General features: G+C 27.1%; 2 protein-coding genes across 2 annotated transcripts; one reads left to right on the top strand and one right to left on the bottom strand.

Annotated features, from left to right (window-relative positions):
• Positions 1-3018: 3018 nt before the first annotated feature.
• LOC112594938 (spermatogenesis-defective protein 39 homolog) lies at positions 3019-8146 on the top strand. Its single transcript, XM_025339956.1, has 13 exons — positions 3019-3850; positions 3914-4025; positions 4873-4918; positions 5018-5101; positions 5161-5207; positions 5281-5424; positions 5489-5625; positions 5687-5714; positions 6397-6520; positions 6584-6774; positions 7037-7213; positions 7296-7400; positions 7929-8146. The coding sequence occupies exons 2-13, from the start codon at positions 3960-3962 to the stop codon at positions 7947-7949; spliced, it is 1170 nt and encodes a 389-aa protein (XP_025195741.1). The 5' UTR covers positions 3019-3850; positions 3914-3959; the 3' UTR covers positions 7950-8146.
• A 1629-nt stretch (positions 8147-9775) lies between these two features.
• Positions 9776-15497, bottom strand: LOC112595068 (fatty-acid amide hydrolase 2-A). Its single transcript, XM_025340160.1, has 8 exons — positions 14891-15497; positions 13444-14115; positions 13266-13377; positions 12155-12312; positions 11842-12078; positions 11626-11781; positions 10705-10887; positions 9776-10619 (listed from the first exon to the last, which is right to left on the bottom strand). The coding sequence occupies exons 1-8, from the start codon at positions 14906-14908 to the stop codon at positions 10509-10511; spliced, it is 1647 nt and encodes a 548-aa protein (XP_025195945.1). The 5' UTR covers positions 14909-15497; the 3' UTR covers positions 9776-10508.
• Between the last annotated feature and the right edge of the window lie 872 nt (positions 15498-16369).

Raw genomic sequence — 16369 nt, 5'->3', positions numbered from 1 at the left:
CGTATATAACCAATAGCACGTAGCCTAGATTTTTTTAAATTATTTACTTTTTTTTTTTTTTTTTTTTTGAGGGTGGAGATTCTAAATTACCTATTATTACTCAAAAATATTTTAAAAATATAAATCATAAATGAATTAATATTAATTATTACAATTTTCAAATCATCATTTATCCCTGAATTTTCTAAACCTATATTATATTTAGAATAAAACATTCAGTACTATTTAAAAAAACTATTCGTTTGAGTTGTAATTTAGATACATCATTCACTGATTACAATAATTCACAAAAAAACAAGTGGGGATCACAATTCATACTTTCACAAGATACTCATCAAATATATTATACAAAAAAAATATCCTATTTATACTGGTGATCCATTCAACGTTACATTCATTATTTCAAAAATTATTAAAATTTGTAAAATATTTTTCTTGTTTGTATAAATTGTTTTAATATAAAGGAAAAAAAATAAAAATATTTTTCATATACAATTTCTAAATCATAAAAAGTTATATATTTTATCGTTATTATTCATTTTATTTTAATGGTTATATATATCATGTATTTTTAATTGCTTATTTCAAAGCAGAATATTTTTTGAATACTTGGATATATAAAAATCGAATTTTGGATCAGTAATCTGTAAATTATAACTTATATTTAAAACTGTTAAAAGTATTTTAATGTTTAGATGAGTGGATTAAATGATACAAAGTTATCCGATAAAATATTGATTTTCGACAACGTTTTTTAATACAAATAACAAATAAAGAATGAACTACTAGTCTGAAATTTGACTTTGATAGATTGAAATGTTCCAAATAATATTTTGCTTTGGAATATGAAATTAACGATGGATATTGTCATTTAAAATAATAAAAATATTTAAAAATGATAACACTAAACAATAGTAAAAATATATTATTTATTTTTTTTTAAATCTTGTTTATTAACAACTTAAAAATTATGTAAAAGATATATTTCTAAAAACGTTAAAACATTTTGTTTTCTGAAATAATGAGTGTCATACTAAATAAATGGACCACTCTGTATATAATAATAAATGCAAACGTATGTATTGGTTTGCAAATATTATAAATATAATTAATATTTTAATATTTGTAAATGCATTTGTTTACGTCATTTTCTTTAGAACTAATTGGATATAGATATTTTATAATTACTGATTAAGTATATGAATATTATTTTATATTATTGGTATAAATATATCTTATACATAAAAAAAAACAATTGAAAATTACAAACAAAATTGGCAATTATTTTTTATAATTCGTTACTATCACATTTGATTTGTTATGATTATTAATTATCAATCAAGGTTATGTGTACTAATCTTGGCCTTAATTTTCTATCACCTAACTTTTTTTTATTTTGGAATCTACGACGTCGCAGAAACAGCTTTTGCATTATTTCTGCAACGTATCTATACGGTGTAATATCTACTTATAAATATGGTTAAAAACAATAAGTTTGCTTTAACACTTAGCTCTATTAAAATAAATGCTGATCAATAATATCAAAAATAATAATATGTTGAATTGACTAAATTTAAAACACACTTAAACTAATGCAAAAAAATTAATTTAATTTCTAAATAATAGAAGAAAAATTAATGTTATATTAAAGACATTTTATGAACTTACCGTTACTAGTCCTTGAATTCGTTTTATCGGAGGCGGATGTCAGCTGATGATGGTTTTCTCGAAAAAACATATTATTGCAAAGAACCGAAGAAGGTGGCATTGGCATTGATTGGTCATCAAAACATTGTATTGTGGGTGTCATTCTGAAAAAAATCATTTATAAAATTAAAGTTAGTAAAGTGTAATATTATAAGATATTATAGTAAAATTCTTTTTAGATATTTATACTAGTTATACTGTCATACAGAAACGTGATAATTTTAAAATTATACTTTCGATGTCATTACTAATATTTTTTAAAGACCTTTTTTTTTGTACCATTAATAACGTATAATAAACAATAATATAATATTATTGTATAAAATAAAATAGTATGTACCGCATGTACCGCGTGCTAATAGCGCGCGAAACATAGGTACGATATAAACGTAATAATATTGTAAACGCACGTCGAATAAATATGCAATATACTACGTGATGAAAACTGTTTAAAATCGATAGACCGCATACAATTTTTGCTTATAAATTATTTTAAAATTTTTACACACCATAAATGGCGTACTAACACTGTATGTTAAGCAAAAATCTGAATTAAAATTATGGCGATAGCGTTCGCGCGCGTAACCGTACACTAACAGCCAATATTTTCTAGGTAATATTATTATAGATAGAATAACTATAAAAACAACAACAACAATGATATACCTGTGCAAGGGGTAGTAGTCGGCAGGTACCTAAGTAGCCGGACCGGGTGCAAATATTTAAACCGTCGGCGGATAGCTGACAGCGCGTGACTGCTGCTGCTGCTGCTGCAACTGCAGGTGAGTTGTACAGCGACGGCGGGGGTGAGAGGGTAGCAATGGTATAGATATTATTCGGCGGCGAGATGACGGCGTGCCTATCTATTTCGTCGTGGGGACGAGCGGTCGCGCGAGCGAATTCGACGTCCGCGCCTGCTGAGCCCCGACGTGAAAATATTACGATCGCCGTCGTTCGCGAATTTTTGACGGAATCTCTGGGAAGAGGAGGTGGGGGACGAGTCGGCGGACCGCGCGAGAGAGAGAGAGAGAGAGAGAGAGCGAGTGAGAGAGAGTGAGTGATGCGCGCGTGTGCACTTGCCCGAATTCACGAGACGATTGTCGGGCAGCACTCGGCGGGCGGCTCGCTGGCATGACGACGGCGGCGGCGGCGGCGGCAGCAGCAGTGTACGCACCACGCACGCAAAGTATAATGTATATATATATGGTATTACAGTTGGCGAGAAGAATGGCAAAATATTCACACACACGCGCGCGCGGGTCGGTGCGCCGCGCCACGAGCGCGCACACGCACTCACGCACACGCACGCGGCGCCAACGGCGGACGACGACGGGGCGAGTCGCGGCCGCGGTAGTCTCGTCTGGGTGGGAGACGGGGCGGAGAAAACGCGAGCGCGTGGACAGTCTGTGCACGGTGTACGTGCGGTACGCACAATACGCGATATGACGTTACGTGTGTATCGTACAGTGATAATATTATAGTGCTGTCGTCGGCTCCGCGTAAGTCGCCACGCGCACACGTACACACGCGTTGGCGAACTCATCTCTCGGGGCGCCCCCTCGTATCAGCGTTCGGCGCAGAATTGCCCACGGTATCCGTGCGCCGGCGGCACAAGGATCTTATCAACGTTTTACGCGTTTACACAAACTTGCGCTGCGGCCTGTTGATGGGGGTCTATGTCTCTCCCGTGTCCTCGTTGACCGGGTAAAGGTTTTTTGATTTTTTCACCACAGCGATTTCGGAAACGTTACTTTCTCGACCGGTGCGACAATAAAAAAAAAAAAAAACGCCCAAACTCCGTCGTTCTGTAATCGCGTTCTCATTGATTCATGATTGTCGACATCACAATGTTATTGGACCTGTTTGTTTTTACGTACACTTCGCGTTAAACTTATCTCGTCATCCGCTTTCGAGTTTCGTACTGATTATTTTTCGTTTAAATTTATCCCGAGCAGAGCTGTGCCCATTAAGAGGAGACCTCTTATTTTATTTACCTACCTGCTGTTAATTGTTATTATTGTTAATTATCGGACACCAGTCTGTCGTTAATCGAACGCGTCGTAGCCCGGTAGGCTCAATCACAAGTGGCGTTTATGTGTGTGTTTGCTGTGTTGTAGTTGCGGAGCATCCGTCTTCTATTTAGGTACACATTTCATGATTAAGTTCGTTTGTACACATTTTTTGTCATTCGATTTTTTTTTCGTAGGTATTGTTCGAATCTTATATTTTAGTCCAGTGATATTTTTATTATAATGAACTCCACGGACGACGAATATTGGAATGAAAAAAGTTTTGAAGGATTTAGCTTTGCAGATGAGGTATTAAAGCATTATTTATTTACAATACTGTTCAAAGTTATTATTAATAAGAGCACATCAACTCCTTAGTATTTTCTCTGTCTTACAAATGTGTAACATAGCAATTTTATGTTCAGCAAAATCAATTCTGTACTGCTAGCTTATTATTATATTGTAGAGGATTGATCAATTATTATCAAACATAAAGGTAATAATATTATCTAGGGCACTGCATAGAAATTTATTTTAAAATGACTAAGTGAGTTATAACGTATCACCTATTTTTTATAGTGTTATCAATCAATTATAAAATTTAAATATCGATAGAAGCTTTATGGGATGGTATAGTTGATATTCTTACTTTAAGTATGATAATAAGGCAATTACACTCTAATTATTATAAAACTAATTACATAAAATTGGTTGCTTTTAACGTAAATATGTTGTAAGATGGACCTGCATGCCTGTTCAGTGTTTTCATAAACTTATTATACATGTATTGTGTATAGGTATATTTCTATATACGCTATATTATGTTGAAAATTGATTCTAAATCGAATTATCTCCTTAGAAATATGTTCTATGGTTTACTTAAATACTTAAAAGTTGAAATAAATAAAATTATACTTTTGCACAAACATTCAAACGTGGCCACACAACATACTAATCTAAACAGTTTTTAAAATCATACTCAATAATATACATATCATAAGTCCTGGTTAAAATCTCATAAATTAAAAATAAAAATATATGTGAATTGTAAATTATTTATGTGCTTAACCAGTTAGATATTTATTGAAAGTAAATAAGAATTGTATTTTTTTTATTAAATAAATATTCTAATTATTGAATTATTATTTTTGTTTAGGAAAAAGAATTGAATTCAACTAAGAAAATTCTACCAGAATGTGAAGGTAATTGTAAAATAAAACAATAATACATTAATATGCATTATTATTATTAGATTCATTGCTAGTTTTAACTGTGACTAATAATGAAAAAAAATATGTTAGGTTTACAAATTGGATCAACAAAAACCAAATTAGAAAATGTTGAATCATTGGATACACTACTCTCAAAAGACATTTTAGATAAAAGCAAGTTTTATTTCAATATCAAATTTTGTAAATTTATTAATCGTTATTGTATTTTACAGTATTTATGAAGCATAACTCAAAGTCACATAAAACAAATTCAACTCAAGTAATTAAAATTTAATACCTATCTTTTATTTACATATAATTATATTATACTTTTTATTATTTTTTTTTTCTAGAAAAAACTTAATTTTATTAAATCTACAATAGAAAATATTGTTATGTCTTCTATGTATACACTAGAACCATATCGAAGTTTAGAAGAAAAAACAATGTTATTAAAAGAAGCTTTAGATACAGAAGATGGAAATGCAATACTAACTGTATAGTGTATACAATTTCAACATAAATTAAATAAATATTTCTATAATATATGTGTTGTTTCAGATTGTTTTATTTTTAACAAATACTTTGAAAAAAGGTATTTTTCAGCGTATTTTACGCGATAATCCTATTGCTGCTTCTCATTATGTTCATTATTTATACTCCAAACAATATATTGACGAATTAGTTGACACTTTAGAGTATGTTCATGTATGTTAAACTATTAAACAAATATATACAGTGAAACATTTTTTTTTACAGAATGTTGGGACGAACAAAAGATGCAATGGTAAGATACAATTATTTAAGATGACTGGCCAATAAACAAATCTTTTCGAGGGGCTGTGTGTCGTGTGTGAGAAAGATTTTAATATGCAATACTTAAAAGGTTAAAAATTCCTTAGAAATGTATTAAACATTACCTTTTGAAATTTGAAGTAGTTTAGAGTAATTTATTATTTTAGTTATTTTGAACTTAAATATATTAATAATATAAATACCACTTTTTTGGTAAAATATTTTATTTTAAATCATTACTTTACTTTTTACAACACCTTTATGATGATACTTTATTTTTTGACCAAAAATTTGTTGTGTAATTTGCTTTTCTGTATAATTTTACTCACTAACAATTTTTAAAAAGCAATTATTGTTAAATTAATATAATTTTTTAATTTTAACATAAACGTAAATGTAACAACTTTGTATTTTAATGTATCATTACAATAATAAAAAAAAAAACTAAGCAATTAAATGCTTTAATATATCAAGAAAAAAATATTTTAATATCTTTAATAGTTTTCTTTTAATATTTATGTGTGATTTCATTTTAATTTCAACTACTAAACATTAAACCAGATTTTTTATATGACATTCAAAACATAAGCTAAACAGACAACAAATAATATTGAATCTTTTACTTGTTTAAAATATAAAGTAGATTATAATTTGTATACATTTTATTTATTTAGATGATGTTATTCAAATTTGGATGTCGAAATCCTCAAAACTGTTTGCAGAGATTCAATGTTTGTGTTAATCTAGCAGATGAACAATATGATAAGCAAATTATATTACAGCTTATTCATTTAGTTGGTAACTATATACCAAGAATCATTTTATTTTTTTTTTTTAATAAAATATTCTATAATGTTTTAGGAAAAAGTGCGCAATTCATGTCAGTTGTTTCACTGGTATCTGATAAATGTAAGGAGCAACAAAATATTCAATCTTGTCGTCTGTTAGCTAATGAATTTAACTTGAGTACTAAACAGTTAGAAGCCACATTATTAATAACATTTTGTCAACTACAAAATTGGATTCTTGTGGATGACATGTTATTAAACAAAGTAATTTGATTTGGTTTTTTTTAATGTAAATAAACTTTAAACATTTTGAATAATCTAAAATAATTAGTGGTGATCTAAATATATTATTTTATATTTTAAATACTTTGTTATACTACATTTACAATATAATGCTTTTGGTATATTTTATTAACTAAAGTTTGAATTAATTATTATAACAACTTTTATTTAAAATTATTGTTATTTAAAAATTATAACTAAATTATAAAAATAAAAGTATCATTATTATTTTTTTTTATTTTAGAATTGGCTCGGAAAGGATAAATTAGCTTTATCACTACCTATTGGTGAAACTGTTAAACTATTACACAATAATGGTGCTCCATCGTCTTCATTAACTCGTTATATAAAAATAATTAAAGATTCAGATGAGCGTTTAGAATTGGCTAAGAAATTCAATTGTCACCATATAATTATAGATGTATGGTATAATTATTAACAATGAAATTAGTTATGAAAAATATCAAATTTTAATATATTATTTATTTGTTATTAAATTTCAGGATTTTGCATCGAAAAAAGATCGTAGAGGATTATTAGTATATAAGACGACTTTACAAAAACAATCTGAAAGCTATTGTTATGCCGATGTTATTTTAAAAAGTCCAGTAAGTAATGAATATTAACTATTTTATTTCATAAACACTGCCTTATTTTGCTTGGAACTTGACACTATTAAATGCAATAATTGATTTAAAATTTATTTAAAAATAAATATACACATTATTATAATATTTTTAATTTATAACTCATTATTATTATTATTATTATTTTGTGACCCGAGCAACAAGGTTAAGTTATACCATGAGTATGGTTTTGTTTTATGTATTAACTATTGGTGGTTAATTCATTGATTAAGAAGAGAAATAGTTGTGTTTCTCATAATTTTTAAGCAGATAGTAATTCACTTTTAAGGGTTTTGTGAAATTATTGTTGAGTAGTACTCAATATTTGTTTTCTATCCAATATTTAGTAATATGGATAATCTGTTTTAAATGGATATTTTTTTTGGTCCTGAAGCTTATATTATATAATTATTACTCCTAATAATATATTTATAATTTATGTGCATAAAATGAATCAAATTATGTTAATGAATAATACAAGTTAAAAATAATTTTAATTTATTTTTTCAGAATACGAAATGGAAAAATTAACAACATTAGTTATAATTTGTTAGTCATTACTCATTACCAATTTAATAACGCATTAAAACATTTGAACAAAATTAAGACTGAGACAGATTATTCATGATTTGCAAATTATTCGCCTATATGTATCATAACATTTAATTTTATGCAACTTTTTTTTAAATTTAAACATTTATGATTTACATTGTATACATTTGAATATATGTGCAATTATAAATAGTACTCTGTTACCAAAATACAATATACTTGAGAGAATCTACTTATCAATTATTATTTTATTATTATTATTTTTTTTTTTTTATAATCATTATGGAAAATTGTGTACACAAGCTTAACTGTACATTTTATTAAATGGGTCAGTGAAACCTTACGGTAGAAAACTAACTGTTGTTTTACTATGGCTTTTAACGCTCTATTTGATTCCACCATGGTTGTGCCACTTCTACGTTACACCTATGCTTTTGGTTTAGTTGTTTGTACACATTCTTAAGAAAGGTTTAAATTTGTTGAGGTGTAGGTTTATTTCTATTTTTTATGGATATAACTAATAATAAATTTGAAAACTTTGAAACGGAAGAAAATCATGACAGTGCCACGCCTACAACATTTAAAAGGAAAATCTTTGGACGTCAAAAAACCTGTAAGTTATTTTGATAAATAATATGTTTATGAAAATAATATGTTATCGTGGTTTAGTATCGGAGACTTCAATCTATAACCCTATTGACCCACAAGAACGTAATAAAAATAGACGTGAGTAAATTATATATTATATACATTTTCAATCATATCCCTCTTGTTTAATTTTTATTTTTCACAATTTAGAATATAGTTTTGCAGATAAAACCTTAGATTGCATTACACAATGCTTTTGGCAATGTTCATCCTGTTATCAATGCAATGAAAAATCTTAATCAAACAAATCTTGGTTGTCTGAACGATTAACAATAAATAGTATGGTTCAAATTCAACTAATATTATTCAATTCGATTTATTATTTGAAATGAAAGTATCTTAATGACCTGTTTGTTGACTTGAAATATCTCCACTCAATATTTGTATACAGTGTACGATGCTTGTAACATTTGACTTTTGGAGTCCATCAATATCTTTAATGTCAGTGTTGTCTTAATCAATGTTCTCAATTCACCTACAAGATGTAGTTTATAATTTTTTTTTTTTTTACAAATAAATTTAATAACCTATGAAGACTCAATCCCATTAAGTACAAACAAAAATGGTTTATAATATTTTATTTATATACTTAATAATTATAAACTTTCAACAGTCATCTCAATCTTATCAACATAATTTAATTTAATAATGTTATGATTTCATAGTCATTGTTATTGCGTTTATTTTATATACATTGTATGGAATAACTCACACCCACAACATGTTATCTATAATTATTACTCTCTTATTTTATACTTGATAAGAAATTAATGCTTGGTAATGTTTCCAAATAATCAATAATGATCCTATGCTCAATATCTCTTATGTTTGTTACAATTATATCAATACCTAATTTTGTTTTTTTTTTGTTACAATTTTAAGATTATTAAATTATTTTATACTTGGATATTTATTTTTTTTTTGAATAATGTTGATTATGTAATATTCCAATCTTCAATTATATTGCTGTAGTCAAAAATAAACTTTTTTAAATGAGTCAAGCATTTTTAACAAGATAAAAAATCCTGTTTTAACATAGAATCTTTAAGAATTTATCAAATAAACATAAAAAAAAAAAAACACACGGTTATAATTTTAAACAACAATATTGTTTTTAATACTAAATAATAATATTATATTATATTATTGCACTATAAATACTAAGTTTGTTAACAGTCTTAAAATACCTTGTTAAAAGTAATTTAATGTATTATATTTATACAAGTGTATGGCAATACAAATAGTATTATAGGTTTAAAATTAGTAGAAAAATTGAAAAACATTTAGATTAAGATAAGACTATACGGTTATGTAAAATAATATAATAATGTATTCAGTTTTTTTGTAAATAGTCTGGGTCCTTATTCGTCAATACATTCAGACATACACACACACACACACACACACACATATATTATATAATATATATATATATATACATATCAACAGTAAAACCTCTACAAATAAAGAAAAATTATTTAAAAATATGTTTACACACAATGGTGAACACTAATAAGAGATTAAAATATACACATTTTTTGCTATCAAATATTTAAAAACTGTCCATAATGGTTTTTGGTCTTGGATGATGTTTGAAAACAGAGGTTTTACTGTTCAATATATTATACAATTAACAGTAATTAAAATCATTAATATTATTAAGAGAAAAAGAACAACATTTATTATTTGGAATGTTTAAAATGTATACTGTGTAAAATAAATATAATATTAAAACGAAAATCATACATAAAATCATCACCTATTATTCCATGTAAATATCACAATTAGTAACATAAATAAGCATTTATAAGTATAACATATATCAAAAATATTTCCTTTAACCAAAAAATAAAACCAACCAATATAATAAATAATTCTTCAGTATAAATTTCAATTTATCTCGGTACTAGTTGTAAAAGGAGGTTTCCATCCACCAAATGTTGATTCCAAGTGTTTTGCAACGGCTATACACAACCGATCTTGATTCATTCCAGCAACCACCTATACAATAATAATTAAACATTATTAGTAATATTGGACATTCATATTGTTTTATTGAATTTAAGTTTTATTAAATAAAAAATACCTGTATTCCTAATGGTAACCCGTTTATACCTAAACCAACTGGTACTTGAGTAACTGGTAGTTTTAGTACATTGAAGATGGCCCAATAAGCAAAATTGTATGGATAGAAGAATGGTTCATAATGATGTTTTGCTGTGGTTGGCGACGAAGGGAAAAATAACACGCCATCATCACCCAACAATGTCTAAAACATGAACATTACTTTTATTAACTTATTATTAGTAAATTTTATTTTTACATAATATATTTAAAATTAAACTTATCAGTCGTCAGTATTAAAATATTAAAGCATATCTCAATTAGTAACATAGCTTGAATTAATTAAATTAAATCTTGATGCAAATCCTAACAGTGGGCCATAATTTATAATATTAAAAAAAAATGAATCTTTAATAAATTAAGATAAAAAAAATAATATTAATAAATTTATACATGAGTTCCTGGTGCTAAAAATCGTCTACAATCTAGATATACGACACTATCCTCATCATTCCTTCATTTTATAGAAATTAAATTTTATTTTTAAAAGAGTTTAATTATATTCTAAAGCTGCCACACTCACAATTCATTAAGTAACGGTAAATATGAATATATTTAACTTTAAGTTAACATATTGACTATAATACTTATACATTGTACTTGATACTATTGCAGATGATGTGAATGTTATCTACATATTGAACACAATACACAACAACATTACTTTTCTATGACCTTATAATTCTAAATATAGAGCTTTGAGTCATAATGATTTGATGACATTACAATAATTTTATCTTTTATTTATACATTGTGAAGTATAAGATAAATTTAATAGCAAAGCATTTCTTTTTCTACCCTTCCTCACACAAATATATTTAACTTAAGAAAAAAAAAATAACTCCCAGTCCTAAAATTAAAACTAAAATATCTATATACTTACCGATACTTCATTTGAGAGTTTCTCAATCTCAGCATCAGCCCAAACTTCATTTACTTTTGGTAGTTGCAAATCTATTAATTTTAATACTGCAGCCAAGGTATGATTCGAAGATCTTATAATTGTTTTTGGAACTTCTGTCCATACAGAAACTCTAGTCTATAATTAGGTATAGATAAATGTATATTATTATTTTTAAATTAGTCTTAAATAAGTTACTTGATTGTTTCCCAATGTTGCACAAAAATCAGATTCTTCCTTTGTCATAGCGTGTCTCCATAAACTATAACTATAACGAGTTCCTGAAAATTTTACTTTGAATGGAGGCAGTTCAGTGATAGAAGTTATAGACTCTATAACATTATTTAAAGCTATTTGTAATTCATCACTAATGGGACTGACTCGTGCATCATTGGGTTTATCAACATAGTAATATTTTAAACTAGACAAATCAACCTAAAGAAACATAAATAATTAAATTTACTAAAATACAAATTTAAGAATTTTTTTATAATATTAAATATATCCTTACTTCTTGGTTAATTTTTAATTCTAAAGATTTTTCAGGTCCAAGGAGGGCTTTAATTACTGGAGTTAAATCTTCAGCATATTTAGTTATAGGTCCTGCACTGACCATAGTTTGTTTTTCTGTGCCTTTTCTAAATGTCATACCTTTTGTACTTATAAAACCTAAATGGTAGAAATAATTGTAAACAAAAAACAATATTGACCAGTAGACGTCAACATAATAATTTTAAAGATAGAAAGACTTCTTAAACCTATATTAGTAAAAAATATTAAACAATATATTAACCATCATAAACATAGGTGTGTCAAGACATTTTTGGCAGACGAAGTTAATCAAAATCGATTATCATAAGCACACATATGATACGATGGATCCATAAACCACACCCCTAAAACGATCAATTTTTCTGATTTTTTAGCACTAATTTTTTCAAAACAAATTTAATTAATGTTGAATATAGAAGAATAATCTAAGGGTATCATAAAATTATATACAAATTGGTATAGGCCAATTAAGTCACTAAGTAATGACCTTTGTATTTATTATTTGAAACACTTTAATATGAAGTATGATAAGTGATGAGTAATAACTGATAATTAGTATAATGACTTATTTATGCTTATACATATTTTTTTACTGGTTGAGCTTATTATAATTTGTATGCCACAAACAACGCTGTTAAAAATTACAAAATTGTTTACATATTATTAAAATATGATTTATAAACTATGCAACAGAAAATATTACTTTGAAACATAAAGAAACTAGATAGATTGAATATATATAATACAAGTAAGATATAAAATGATTAATTAAGTAATTGTAAACATTAAGTTAAATAAATCTAACAAAAAGAGTCAATTGTTATAAAAATATAACAATTGAAGACTAATTAGAGTTATTAAACTATATTTTATACTTGTGGCCTGTGCAAAAATGTTTGTATGAATAATTTATAGTAATTTATTGTATTTCTTTATAAACAATTTTAATAAACTGTATAAATAATATATACATTAGTTGCATGAAAGATTTTTCACTGACAATTATTAATATATCAAAAAAATTCAATTTGATAGTACAAAATAAATATTAAATTTAGTATTTTTCTTACCTGTAGTCAACTTATGGCCAAACAAACCACAATTAAATGCTGGTATACGTGCAGATCCTCCAATATCTGTTCCAAGACCCAAAGGACTACCACATGCTGACACTATGCTAGCCTAAAATAAGAAAATATTTCTTAATAAAAATTTATTTCTGGTATTATTTTATTATTTTAAACATACTTCTCCACCAGAAGAACCACCAGCTGAACGGTTTGTGTTGTAAGGATTATTTGTTTGTCCGTAAACGTTGTTTCTAGTTTCACACCATAGGTTTATTTCTGGAACATTTGTAACACCTAAAAGTATTGCACCAGCAGTCTTTAATGATTTAACAATATCTGCATCTTCTTTGCTTTTAGCGCCAATTCTAGATACCAGTCCAAAAGTAAAAGCCATTTCTTTTGCTCCTGTACTTTCTTTGGATGTAAATGGAACACCAAATAAAGGTTTTCCATCAAAAATTAAATTTAATTTTTCTTCTGTATCCGCTAGTTCAATGAGTTTATCATACTCATCTGCTTCGACTAATGCTTTGTCGAACCGTGTATCAACCACAGCATTTAATATTTGGTTCACTTGTTCAATTCGTTTGATAAAACATTCGACAACATGGCGACATGTAACTTCTCTATTTTTAATTTTATTGACAATAGTTGTACAACTATCAAGAACCAATAAGTCTTCTACTGGAGGTAATATTTTAGATGGAATATTTTTGTAAATATAGTGAAATATAAATGACACAATTAAGTCATACACAAATCGCAAAAATGACAAACAGCTACAAGAATTTGAAGTTTTATATTTTTTTGATGGACGGCTTTTCTTCAAAAGAACCTTTTCTAGTTTTTCCTAAAAATATGTACAAATATTGAATGATTCAATTTTTTTTGTTATTTAGGTATAATAGCTTATTGTTAGTTAAAAACCATAGGAACACAAGACATCAAAATACATTTTAAACGAGAAGAATTTGAAAAATTAAAATATATTTATTAAACAATATTGTATAAATATATTGTCTAAATACATTAATAGATTTTAGTTATAGCTTCTATTTAATAGTGTACATAAAAAAGAAGTTGGGTAATGGGTATGCAACCTCTTTATCGGAAATCTATCTTTCAGTTAATATATAACTTATAATTGTAGAATTTTTATTAAAAACATTTTAAGAATATACTAAATTATTAAACAATACTTTAATTTTTCAAACTGATACTTCATGTACTACTTGATAATTAGAAATAAGAAATACCAAAATAGCTCATCATAAGTAGTAAGTAGTAAATACTTTGATAATACTTTAAGTACTGGTATGTGAATACTAATATTAATATTATTAATAACTAATTATTGTAAAATGAAACATAACTTGTAATACATATGATTATGAAATTGGCTATAGGTATTTCATTACATTTTTTAGTGTGTTAAGTTGTTAACTTTTTGACAACAAACTCCAAATATTAAATGCATTAAAGAAACTAGTGTTTAAGGCTCAAAACATTAAATAAGTAAGTATAGTTTTATCTATATTTCTTAGGTACCTACTAATATGAAATTTAAAAAACAATAAAATAATTTATTCAAACAAGAATAGGGTAGGTAAGATGATCAACATTACCTTTTTATGACCAGCCATTGCGAGCACGTCGGTACGAACGAGTAAATTTCCTTTCTTTAAGAAAACAGGTAACACACAGACAAAATTAAAACAAAAAACAAAATTCTGACATATTTTTCTGATTTTTAATTTTTAGGTGGGGTAAGCAAAAAATATTATAAGTACCTATAATCTATATACTATATATATATTTATAAATGTAATGGCTGCCACGGAGTAGGAACAAGTCGCGTTGCATAACGTTATGCGACTACCTTGAGAAAAAAGACGAAATATTGAATAATAATTGTTGTTATTATTTTTGAAATCAATTTAAAACATTAATTGTTGTTTTTCAAAACAAATTATACATGATTTGTTATTGTTATACGTAGGTAAACGTGAAATGGCGCAATGAGTAGGATTCGTTTCATATTTTTAATTTATAATATTTATATAGTAGGTATTCGTTTGGAACTTCAAAAAATTAAGTTGAGCGTTATTGACTTGTTACAAATACTAATTACGTACATATTATATTTTACTTTTTAGGTATTAGTTTAACGTTTAATGTATTGTCTTTTTTCTTTCAATAATTAATTACTAATCAGTTATCACCGTTCACGGCGTTCACCATTTACCTTTGATAAATCATAAACGTGGACTACGAACATCCAAACTCCGTAGTTTAATATCAATGCTAAATGCTAATCATAATACGCCACAGTCAACTGATTGTATTATCAGTGCTATAAGGGCCAGGTTTGGTTTTTAATTCTGTTTCGGTGATAATCGCATTTGCCGAAAATACTTTTGTATTTAAATATCTAATATCTATTAGAAGTTTAGAACAATAGATTAAAATAATTGTTCAGGAGGAGTGGAACTATGAATAAGTATGAGTAAAACTGAGGAAATTATGAGTGATTTTGAAGAAGACATTCGATAAAATAATGCAAGGAATGTGATGAAGACGGGAGATGATGCCCTAGTGTATAAAGTGAAGTGAATAAGTTCAAATACGAATTTATGTACTACGAGGGATCGGTGGTACAAAAGAATAACGGTGTTGGGGATGACATCGGAAATATAATTATATATTGATGGACGAAAAGAAATATGTGATATTTTGTGCGATAAGAGGATGCTGTTGAGATTATTAGACAGCTGTGAAGTGTGAAGCCAGTTCATATTATAAAATGAATCGAAATGTTGGGCAACGAATAAAAATTAGAACATAACGTAAAGTAGAGTAAAAATGATAAGGTGGATATGTGAAGTCACTGGAACAGATAAAACCAGAAATTAATTCGTAGTGTATTAGTGTAAGAGTGACACCAATTGTAGACAAAATGAATGAGACTAGATTGAAATTCGGTCATATTATGATTCATGAGAAGAATTAACTCGGAGGCAGTGAGAAGTGGCTAAGGAAAGATGAGGAAATAAGAATTGGTAAGGCAGAATATTTTAGAATGACATAAAAATAGCCGGTGTGAA

Source organism: Melanaphis sacchari, unplaced genomic scaffold (assembly GCF_002803265.2).
Source record: "Melanaphis sacchari strain LSU unplaced genomic scaffold, SCAv2.0 Contig24_pilon_pilon, whole genome shotgun sequence".
In the NCBI taxonomy this organism is placed as follows: Eukaryota; Metazoa; Arthropoda; class Insecta; order Hemiptera; family Aphididae; genus Melanaphis; species Melanaphis sacchari.
This window is presented reverse-complemented; position numbering and strand designations above follow the sequence as displayed.